We start from the raw sequence: 10,878 nt of genomic DNA on the forward strand, positions 1-10,878 counted from the left end.
TCTCTCTTCCAGAAAAAGTCATACCTTGAACTACAAATCAGAAAAAGATTATCCTCCACTATAACCCAGGGGTTGGGGGGGGGAACCTATGTACTTCCATAACAAAAATGGGCAATTTCTAATTCTGTTGGAATTGAGGGAGGTTTTTGTGGGCAAGACTTAGCAAAGGAAAGGGATTAGTATTAGACTTCTGGTTCTTCTTTCCTCCATCAGTGAAAATAGAGTGTGTCATCATGCAGTGGCAGATATGGAAGAAGAAAGCCAGAGGAAGAAAGGAGGCTCTACTCTCCTAACTGCCCACGGTGTGAGCTCACAGCAAATGGTCAAAGAGATCACTGTACAACACTGTCCTGCATTGGAACCCAGGCAGGGGTTGGGACTGGGCTGAGGGATATCAGAACTCTAGGCAAGGGAGGCAGGAGCTGGCGAATATCTGAATCATCCCATAGTTGCAGCCTGGAATCCACCCAGGAATCATCACACTTAGGCACTGGACTCTACCCAGTCTGACTCACTGTAGCCGGGACAGGGCACCTTCTATTCTCAAAGACCTGGACTACATCTGATCATCTAGGAACCAGGGAGGTTTGAGGCATTACTCATGGCTTCCAACCTTTGGGCCTAGTTAATTGTTGAGTACGGTGTAGGGTTCATGTTCACATGTACACATGCCATGGTAGGCTCGAAGCCCTTGTCTCTTTTCCTTCTCCACCATGGGATTCTGGGGATCGAACTCTGGTCATGAAGCTTGACAGCAAGCACCTTTACCTGTGGGGCCATCTTATCACCCAGGTTCCCCACCCCCCCTTAGGATAAAACTAAGTTTATTCTTTTTAACATTTCCTCATCTGGCCTACTCACTCAAACATTTATCTTCTTTATTTTTGAATAATTTTTAAATTTACAAACCACAAGAATTTTTAGAGTACCCATCCAGATTCTCTCATTCTCTTTGTCTCTATCTCCTCTGTCTCTCTCTGGTGTCTGAAGTCCTAGTTCTAAAAATTAATTTTGAAATAGAAATAATGAAATACCCTCTTTCATTATCATTGGTAATTGAGTAAAGACGTTTAGTTTGGAGAACAGAATGAGAAGTACCTTTTACTTTTTCTGTTTTTTTTTTTTTTTATTTTTTTATTTTTTTTATTTTTAAGGTAGAGGCAGGTTAAGACAATATATAAGAACCTGGAATCTTGATCCAGGTAAGGTCATGTAGCCCTGTTCTGCCTTCCACTGGATATAAGGCTTTGGCCTTTAACATCTTCATCTGCAAGCAAGAGATAATTGTATCTGTCACAAAGTTGAGGGTGAATATTTATTTTATTTATATGCTCAATAGATGTTGGTTACATTATTAAATATATATTAGTATACATACCTATGTATTCATTTTTTTTTATCTAGAAATATCACCACTTAGCATTAAAAAGTAAACCAGGAAATACAAATTTTTCTTCCTGGTACTAGAGGTTAAGCTCAGGGCTTCACACATTCACCCCCAGCTACACACTCTCACCCTGAGTGATACCCTTGGTTTCCTAAGGTAAGGTGCCGTCAACCACAGTGTCTAGCCCATGAGCCCTATTAGCTCAAGGCTAATGAATTAAAGGAGCGAAGAAGAAGGATGTACCCTTATAGCTGCCCATGATGTGAATCCACAGTGAATGGGCAAAGAGGTCAATACAACATTGCATCCTCTAGACTTTTCATCAGGAGCCCTGGAAGAGGTTAGGGTTGGGCTGAGGCCGACCAGAACTCAGAGTAAAGGAGGCAGGAACTAGTGAATGTCTGAATCATCCCACAATTGCAGGCTAAAATCTGCTATGAATCACAGCACAAAAAGATGCATGTAACATTTAATGCCATTTTTCCTATTGTCAGTCCTCCCAAAGCTTATCCCGTTTACTATTTTCTTTAACTTTCCCTTATAAACAGAAGAGGCAGGGCTTAGGAAACATCTGAGGTGATCTTCAGATGGTGAAACTTTTGTGGGTAGCCACAGAGCAGAGGAGAGCTTTCTTGCCACCATTTCAACCCATGCCTCAGATCCTACCTAAGGTTCCCATTTCTTATTAGACCTCATTTAACTTGGGCCAGTCACATCTTCTCTCCCCACAGGTGGTGGGCTGTGCCTCACACACAGTGACAGCATATGGAGTTAGAGTTTCATGTAGTCATGGAATGCAGAAAGCCTGTGTTTCGGCACAGTTGAGTGTTTGAATCTATATACCCAACGCCTGGGACAGCAGAGGCTCCCTGAACCCCTTGACTAAGCCTGATGTCCAGACTACCTGCATGAGTCAATGTGATCTAAGTCATCTAAGTCATACTATCTTGCTTTCTCTGTAGACTTGAAAAGAAATGATTACTCCCTTGCAAGGGCACACTGCACCTCAGGACTTACGCAAACAATTGAACCAACTGAGGCACTTCCAGAAAGAGACAGAAACAGAAGTTCCCTGGAAGATCACACACGCCTTTAAAAAGGATGATGAAAGAAGACGATGGTCCCTGAGCTCCTTCTGCCATGAATTCTATGGTGATAGACATAGACTGACACGGTCCTGACTATGTCAGAGTCTCTGTCACGATGACTTTACAATGGGGGCCTCCCTGGAAGTGCCCTCTGAGCCTCATCTCCCACTGCCCAGAGAGCACAGTGCATTATGGAGGGGTCGTCCTGGATATTGACTTCTGAGAAGAATGTGTGGTGTACATTCTCATCTCCTGGTTCTGCATGAAGATGCTAACTGGGACACTGGGAATACTTTCCTCTATACCTCATTGCTTCAGCTGGCCACTTGGAGTAGAATGCTGTGTACTAATGAACCAGGGAATAAATTAATTTATTTTCTCACTGTGTTTGAAGACTTTGTCCCCACTGTTATTCATGATTTCATCTAAGGATTGTACATATACCTATACATACATGAAGAATATGTATTTTCTTCTTCCCTCTATAGCAATGTAAGGTTTAAATAGCAGCAACAGGGAAAACCCTGGGATGAGTGTCTGTTGGCCAAGGCTGGAGCATCCATATCCATAACAAACAAGGCCATGTCCTGGTGCACTCTACATGTATTGGAGCGTTGTTATCAAATCACATGGTACTTGGGATTTTTCCAGTTTCTCTGAATGAAAGAAAAGTACAAATCAAAACTAATTTTTCTTACAACTTTTTATTTAAATAAGAAAATTGGAGGGTATGTAATCTTGGAAACTATTAAGAAAGGTTTCGCTTTATTAAGCTCAGAAACACTAGAGACCATTGCCAGTCTCTGTTCATCCTTTCCCTCTCAACACTATCATATCACATCTCTGTTCTCCTTGGCCAGTCCTGTAAGGAAAAGATGCCGAACTGCATTGCAGGTATTTCACTCCTTCCACTGTAGGATTCTGACAACTTGAACACTTCATCAGTCTCCGGAGCTTGTAGTGAGGTGTTCCTGGAAGCAGCCCTGTGTTGAGGGCAGCTCCTTCCTGCAGGCTAACTAAGGTTGTCCTGCTTCAGGACAGAGTGACTTTTACAACAGCCGCAGAGATGGTAAGTAGGAGACCTCTGCCCTCCACCCTTGCGGATCCTCTCTTTAATGTGCATCCCCACATCATTGTCCTTAATTGACATACTTCCAAGTCTGCTTTAGAATTCTAAATTCCTGCTTCCTTAGGCCGCACTTCAGGGGAAGTATTGCATAGCAAGGTGGAAAGCAATTGTTTTATCTGGTTCATGTGACTTTCAGAGTTCATCTATATTTCATTTACTTTTGCTTTGGAGTTGGTAGGGGATGGGAAAGTTGGGCAGTTTCTTCTCTCTCCACCCTTTTTCCCACCTTCCCTCCCTCCCTCCCTCCCTCCGTCCATCCATCCCTCCCTCTATCCCTCCCGTTCTCCCTCTCTTCCTCCTTCTGTGTAGCATAGACTGGCTTCAAATTCCAAGCCTCTAATCTCAGCCCCTTAAATACATGCTTAGATGAAACAGTGGTTGGCAATGAGGATAACATGTTAGCAATGCTGTTGGCAGATGGTGCTTAGCAGTACTGTCCAATCTTTGAATCAGTAAGAGATCTGTTTCTCTCATTTCAGTGTTGCATTCAACTCTGGAAAGGGGCTGAGTTTACCTAACTGAGGGCCAAACCAAATGTACCAGTTTATTGACCAAAATATTTTTAAACTGGAGTGAAACATGAAAGCAAATACATTTTGATTGCAAAGTTCTGTACTTTTTAAAACACTAAGAAAAACTATAGACTACTATCTGAAAAAAAAAAATCTGCTGGGCAAAGGTCACTTGGACTGCTTGCATGTGGATGTGATAGTGTTCAGTTTGAGTGACTTATGGTCACAAAAGGAGGCAGTGCTCCTTAATCAAGCCACTGGCCTTCAGCAGTTATTTCTGAAGCATCCTTTCTCAGCCATCTCTCAGAATCACTGGAGAGATGAGAGATGATGGGTATGCAGAGCCACATCATTGTTCTCCGAAAGCTTCACGCCTCCTTCCTTCCTTTCTTCCTCCCTCCCTTCCTTCTTTCCTTCCTTCCTCCCTCCCTTCCTTCTTTCCTTCCTTCCTTTCTTCCTTCCTTCCTTCCTTTCTTCCTTCCTTCCTTCCTTTCTTCCTTCCTTCCTTCCTTCCTAGTTTTGTTTTGTTCCAAATTTGGGTCTGTCCTAAGTCCTGAGAAATTTGGCTTCTAGATGGGTTCTGTACCCTCCTTGTTCAAACAGTAGGTTTAGATTTGGAATAAGAGATTTAGGGCAAATAAGAAGACATGAATATTATAGCATCTTTGAGGGACAATGTCCTGCACAATTCTTTTTTAGGCTCAGAGTCTTTTTTAGGCTCAGATCTGGATGTAAGAGTCTGAGGAGAGAGTGAGGCCAAGAAGTTCCTGTGCAGGATCTAGTGTTCAGAGGCTTTTCTCCAAAGGCATTTATCCATCTCTAGATTCTGAATGGCATCCACCCTTTGCTGTCTTAGAGCTTTTTGCATCTCTGAAGCATGAGATTTGATATAATTTGAGGGGATTCCTTACTCCACGGCTTTGCAAATCAAGTACTGGACAATCAGGAGGCCCCAATAACCATCCAGTCAGTACACGATTTTGTTGTCATTGACTTTTGTTTTAGATGAGAGCCAACATTCTGGTTTTAAAAGTGATGATGCACGCCCTTGTCCAGTTTTCTTATGCTTCTTGCTAGATGAAGCAAAAGGCATGGCTCACAGCATGAGGTCAACGATACATTTTAAAAGAAATAAAACAATCTTCGAATGATAGTGGATTTCATTCACTAGGTAATAAATCAGATTTACATTTTTAACCTAGAAGGCAATGACTACCAACTCTTTGAGAGCCAGTATGATTCTTTTGATGTCACTCTGTTTTAATTTTTTAGGAAATAGCTTTTAACAACCTATACCTTGTCTATTGAATTCTTAACCAGTTCTTACCCTTATCACCATGGGTGATAACGCCGGAGTGCAGTCCTTTACTGGTGACTATTGAAATGAGATGATAACTTCCCAGAAACTGCCTCGAAATAATCATCACTTTATTACCCTTTGAAAAGAAGATTGATAGAAAAGTCATTTGAAAGATGGTTCATTACCATGCCCCAGTAAGATTTCTTTACTCACAGCTCACCAAAGCACGAGAAAGGGAGGATTATTCTCTGAGGTCGGAATTTGAAGGCTGTGTGTTTTGCCTCTTTGAAGTCTTGGTATTTAATTTTCTGTAGTCATTTCTTGGGCAATTTTCTAAGAAACTAGTTGAAGCTAATTTATCATAAGTTAAAGTCAAATGACAGAAAAGATTTTTTTTCCCCCTTAACAACATTTTATACCACAGAGGTTAGCTTCTGAAGGAAATTGAGACTTAAATAGCATTTCAAATCTCCAGCCACATGGGTGGGGACAGAAAATAGCAAGGATTCAGGAAGACACACTGGCTCTGCAGTTAACACAATAGTTATTTATTATTATTATAATTTTTTGCCTTTTCCTTGTAGGCCAGTACATGCAGATAAGACATATCCTTTTTTTTTTTTTTTAAAAAAATACTCTCCTAAAAATACGTCATCCTCACGGGATGGTACACCTTGGTCTCTACCGTTTCAGACTTTTAAGATGTTTATATAATTTGTTTAACCTTTCTGTTAACCCCCAACTCTGAAATGGAGATGAAGATACTTAACTTCTAAATGAAGGTGAATGGTAATGAGCTAGCATTTAGATGGTCCTTTGAGGATCTCACTGAAAAGCTGTCTTGTGAGCCTGGAATCCAGTTCAATAAATAGTGAGATACTTTCATTTCAGCATGATCTGATCATTATTGAGTGTTTACAGCCGGGGCTCAGTGGACCTGGGTGGACAAGCACAAAGGTGTTCCTGCTCATTCCAGAGAGAACAGGCTTGCTCACAGCTCCCCCCCCCTTTTTTTTTCTTTCAAGATTAATTATACAGTTTCAAATCAGGAAATTTCCCGCCCCCATTCAGAGCAGCTAGCTCTGTCCTTTGCTCTTTGTAGGATCGAGACTTACCTGTCTTGTTTGTTCTGCCCTCCTCTGCCTGCATTCTAGGACAAGAAATGAGCCCAAAGTGGCACCACCTGAGGTGTTATTTTCACAGGCATGAAAAGACAGAAAGAAGCTACAGTTTGATGTTTGCAAAGCAATGTTTTCATATTTTTCAAGTTTTTATTAGCCATGATTTGAATTTTGCCAGGACAGAGCTGGTTGGTAATAAGAAAAGTTTGGTCTGTCACTCACCCACATCGTCTTTCAGCAACTAACATCCTTTGGAGCTTTCATCTCCTCCAAGGGAACATTTACTGCAGACCCTTAGAAATTCTATCTATTGAATTAGTTACAAAGCTCTTGCAATTATTATGGCAGAAACTATTCTGCTAATGACTGTCTAAATGTGGATGTAACAGTTGCCTTTTGTTGGAGGATTTGGGGAGACTCTTCATTGGCATCATGGGCTTGTACTTTAGCTTCTAATGAATCTTTTGCTCTGTATCTTATTGGTAACCAAGCAACCGATCACAGAGCCTTGGGATGCTTTGGTAACAAGTTCAGTGTGTTGCCATGATTTTATAATTCACACATCACCCTTGGAATTGTGTGGATGAAGCCTGGGGGGAAGCAGAGGTGGTGGGTGGAGGGGCACTGGTCAAGCCTGTGACTTTCATGGGTAAGGTTACAGTGTCATGGATGGTGTCAGAGCTGGTGAATGATTTCTCTGAAGAAGAGGTGTGTCTGGAAGATTATATGCCTGTTGCAGATAGAAACAACATAAGATGAAATACTGTTTACTGCTAGAGGACTTCTGGGAATATCTTAGGAATAGTTTGGGAAGAGTGGTGTGGTGAGAATCATTATTTGCTCCTTAGTTTTATATTATTGTTCAGGCTCTGTCCTATTCTAGCAATGTTTTACAAGTGCTTCTATATTGTACTATACGGAGATTACATTTAAAAGATGAAATCTCATCTGATATCAAGCATTTTCCAAAGAAATGAGGAATTTGTAACATAGAGCTCATCATTGGTTGGCAGTAAAAATCATAATGATGGCACCATTATTATAGGTAATGCAGGCAGCATTCCTTATCTCCCAGGCACCATGTGATGTGTGCATTGTGCATTGCATCTATACAATGATCTGACCCATTGGACTATTGTGTGCATTATAGAGCTTTGAGATCACTACTTTTAAATGAGTTAGGATACTGACTGCCATCATCACCCCACAGAGAGCTGAAATTTGAACCCACAGCAAACCAGTGATACTGTAACTTACATTATCCTAGACAGTACAGTAATGTCTTGTGAAGGTCTGAAACATTTGAAATGTGGGATCTAATTTGGGTGTACAGATAAAAAAGTCCAAATTGGGATTGTAGAATGCTTCTTGGCATCAACTTTGAATTTTATGCACTATTGAGTTTGGTTCTGCACCTTCAGGCCACCTGTGATCATTCTAAGTCCATGGGACAGCCAATTCCTCTTGGCATACCATAAGGTAGGTGCAGGGTGATGGGTGTATTCCTTTATGTTGTCCTAGAACTGGTTCTGCTGGGGGATTTTCTATCTTCACATGAATCTTTGCCTTTCCCTTCTTTTCTCAACAATTTAATAGTATCTTCTGCCCTGCTAGTTTATTGACCTGGCCCTCCCACCATGTCTCCATAGGCTTTGGAAGCTGATTTATAATCAGAAGATGACTTGAGCCAGGACAGAGAAAGGCAGATACACCAGATATTTACTGGAGTCAAGATGATTTTTTTCTTCTCGTCTCTCCCTGCACCCATCCCCCAGAAGAATAGGTTTGCCATGAGTGAACTGAATTCTGAAATGTCTCAACCTGGTCCTAGGAAGAGTAGCTGAATTCCAGACTGCACTCCTGTGAGCCACAGCATAATTCTATTGGGGATACTGCTTTCTCATCCTTTCTCCTTCTCACCACTGCTTCCCTCCCTCTTTCCCTGACTCTTCTTATTTCTTCTCTCTCTTTTACCATCTCCTCTCCCTACTACTTCCTTTAACACATTACTTTCTTTCTGTGACATCTTTTACATCTGTTACATCCAGTAAGTTGCAAACGAAGATAGAGAAATATCATCAATTTTACAGCTGAGATACAAACTTTCTTAGATGTGGGGAATTAGAAGATGTGAGAATTTAAAAAAAAATTGAGAGTTCAAGGAATAGATAGGAAAAGTTTCAAAAGAGACTGCTTCATCCAAGTATAATGCAAGAGGGACTAGAACTCAGGCTCTGTAACTCACCAGTTGCCGAATAACAACCACATTTGAATTATTATTCCACTATTGTGTTACAAAAATATTTACACGTTTATGTGAGTAAATATTGAGCTTGGGATCTTAGTAAGAGCATCGTTGAGGTATGTCAGGTGGAACTCTGGTCTATGTTTCCTCAGAGATAATAAGCCGCTAAGTATATGACTTCAAATGTTAGTTGCAAAATTAATACTCTGTTAAATTATTTGTGTGTGCACGTGTGTTTGTATAAATAGAAAATAGATGTTTGATTGGCCATGGAAGACTTCAAATGAAAGGACTTAAAATATTTTTATTACATTTACTTATATTGACTTGTTTGTCATTTTAGACTAGTGATTCTCAACCTTCCTCATGCTCTGACTCTTTTATACAATTGCCCATATTGTGGTGACCCCCAACAACCATAACATTATTTTCATTGCTACTACACAACTGTAATTTTACTACTGTTATGAATCGTAAAGTAAATATTTTTGGAGATAGAGGTTTGCCAAATGGGTGTGGCCCATAGGTTGAGAACTGCTGTTTTAAACCAAGGGAGACCTATGTGAAGGTTTAGAGAAATAAGGTAATTTGAGTGCTGTAAATTCATTCTTGTAACCTAATGCACACCACACAAAACTGTTGAAGACATTAAAGAGAATCACACATAACCTAGTATAATCAGCAAAATAGGAGTGATAGGAAGCAAATAATTATAATTAGACTTACTTTTGTTTTTTACCAGAGTTATCTTCAGCCTAAGATTCATAGAGATGGAGCTATTTCTTGTTCTTACCTTTCAACTTGACTTTCTCACCTGTGAAGCTAGTGAATGACATAGCTCCTGGAGGCTTGGGAGAGGCATGGCAAAAATCAGTAGATGATGAAATGTGACTGAATGACATGAAAACAGCTAAGTGGGGCAGGGGGAAGATTTAAAACAGAAGACTCTGTGAGGCATGGATTTCAGCAAATGGCTCAAATATTTAACTTGTACGTTTTGACAGTACTAATGGTGAAAATGTTTGTTCTATCTTTCTTACACTCTCTGGACTGTAACCTTTAGTCTGTGGGGTCTCAGGACAACTTAGTCCTTTTGGTGATAGTATTCTACTGTCTTTGCCAGAAAGATTCCAAGGCAACTCTTGGGGTTCATCAGCCCAACAAGACAACTAGAGGCCAGCCTAGTGAGAGGCATACATCTCTTTGTGAGTTTGTACTGTTAACTGAAACATTCAGAGGACCACATCTACCTGCAAAGGAGGTTAGAAAATGCAACCTTACAGTTATATCAAAGACAAAGACAAGGATGGAGTTTGATTAGTCAAATTAGTGGTTGCCAGTTCTGGTCCAATTCTCTATGTGATTGTTGTGAATGTTTGTAGAGGTAGGGTGTACATTTTGAGTCTTTCCTTTCTTTTCTTTTCTCTTGAAGTGGTAAATAGAATATTCTTTTACTTAAGACATGGAATACTTTTAAACTCTCTGCTAGTCAAGACTAGGCATTTTTAAAAACCTTGCCACTTTTATTGTCTTGTTTTTCATAATTCTTTTTTAATGGCAAATCTATTGGACACACGAAAAAAGAAAAAAAAATGATTTGGAATGAGAGTTGCCTTTATTGAACCACTGTTGGCTTGGTGACAGCTATAAAATATGTCCATTGTCCCTCTCCTCTCCACCCTTGACCCCCACCCCTACTGCTCTAAGCAACTGGCGTGAAAGCAGACATTCTTGCCCTCCTTTCTAAATTACATGAAGCCAGCTAGCAGGCAAATAAGCACTGGGTAAGAGCATACATTTACATAAGGAGCCTATTAATATACTATACAAATGAGGGTCCTGGGGAGAATGTTAATTCATTTCCTACACTGAATGGCCATGATCAGTGTAAATTTTTACCATGGCAGGAACTAACATAGAAGGTGGAAAGTTCGGATACACATAAGAGACAAGAGCTGACAATTTTTTTCTGCAGAGAGTGGGTAGTCATATGTTTTTCGCAAAGTAGTTTCTCTTAAAGCATGGGCTCATGAGCTTGAAGAGTCAGCTTGCATTATTTCTTGAAGAGAACTGGGTAGAAGATGAGGATGTTTTAT

At 40.4% G+C, this 10,878-nt stretch overlaps 1 protein-coding gene across 1 annotated transcript in view; it reads left to right on the top strand.

The window, feature by feature from the left end:
• The window catches only part of Trpm6 (transient receptor potential cation channel subfamily M member 6), a 147,730-nt gene extending 144,873 nt beyond the window's left edge, over positions 1–2,857 (top strand). The window contains exon 39 of the mRNA XM_031389892.1: positions 2,350–2,857. Within this exon, the coding sequence (XP_031245752.1) occupies positions 2,350–2,483 (134 nt within the window). The 3' untranslated portion in view covers positions 2,484–2,857. The remainder of the gene's footprint in view (positions 1–2,349) is intronic.
• The last annotated feature ends 8,021 nt before the right edge of the window (positions 2,858–10,878 follow it).

The sequence above is a fragment of the Mastomys coucha genome, unplaced genomic scaffold, assembly GCF_008632895.1.
Source record: "Mastomys coucha isolate ucsf_1 unplaced genomic scaffold, UCSF_Mcou_1 pScaffold21, whole genome shotgun sequence".
Taxonomy (NCBI): Eukaryota; Metazoa; Chordata; class Mammalia; order Rodentia; family Muridae; genus Mastomys; species Mastomys coucha.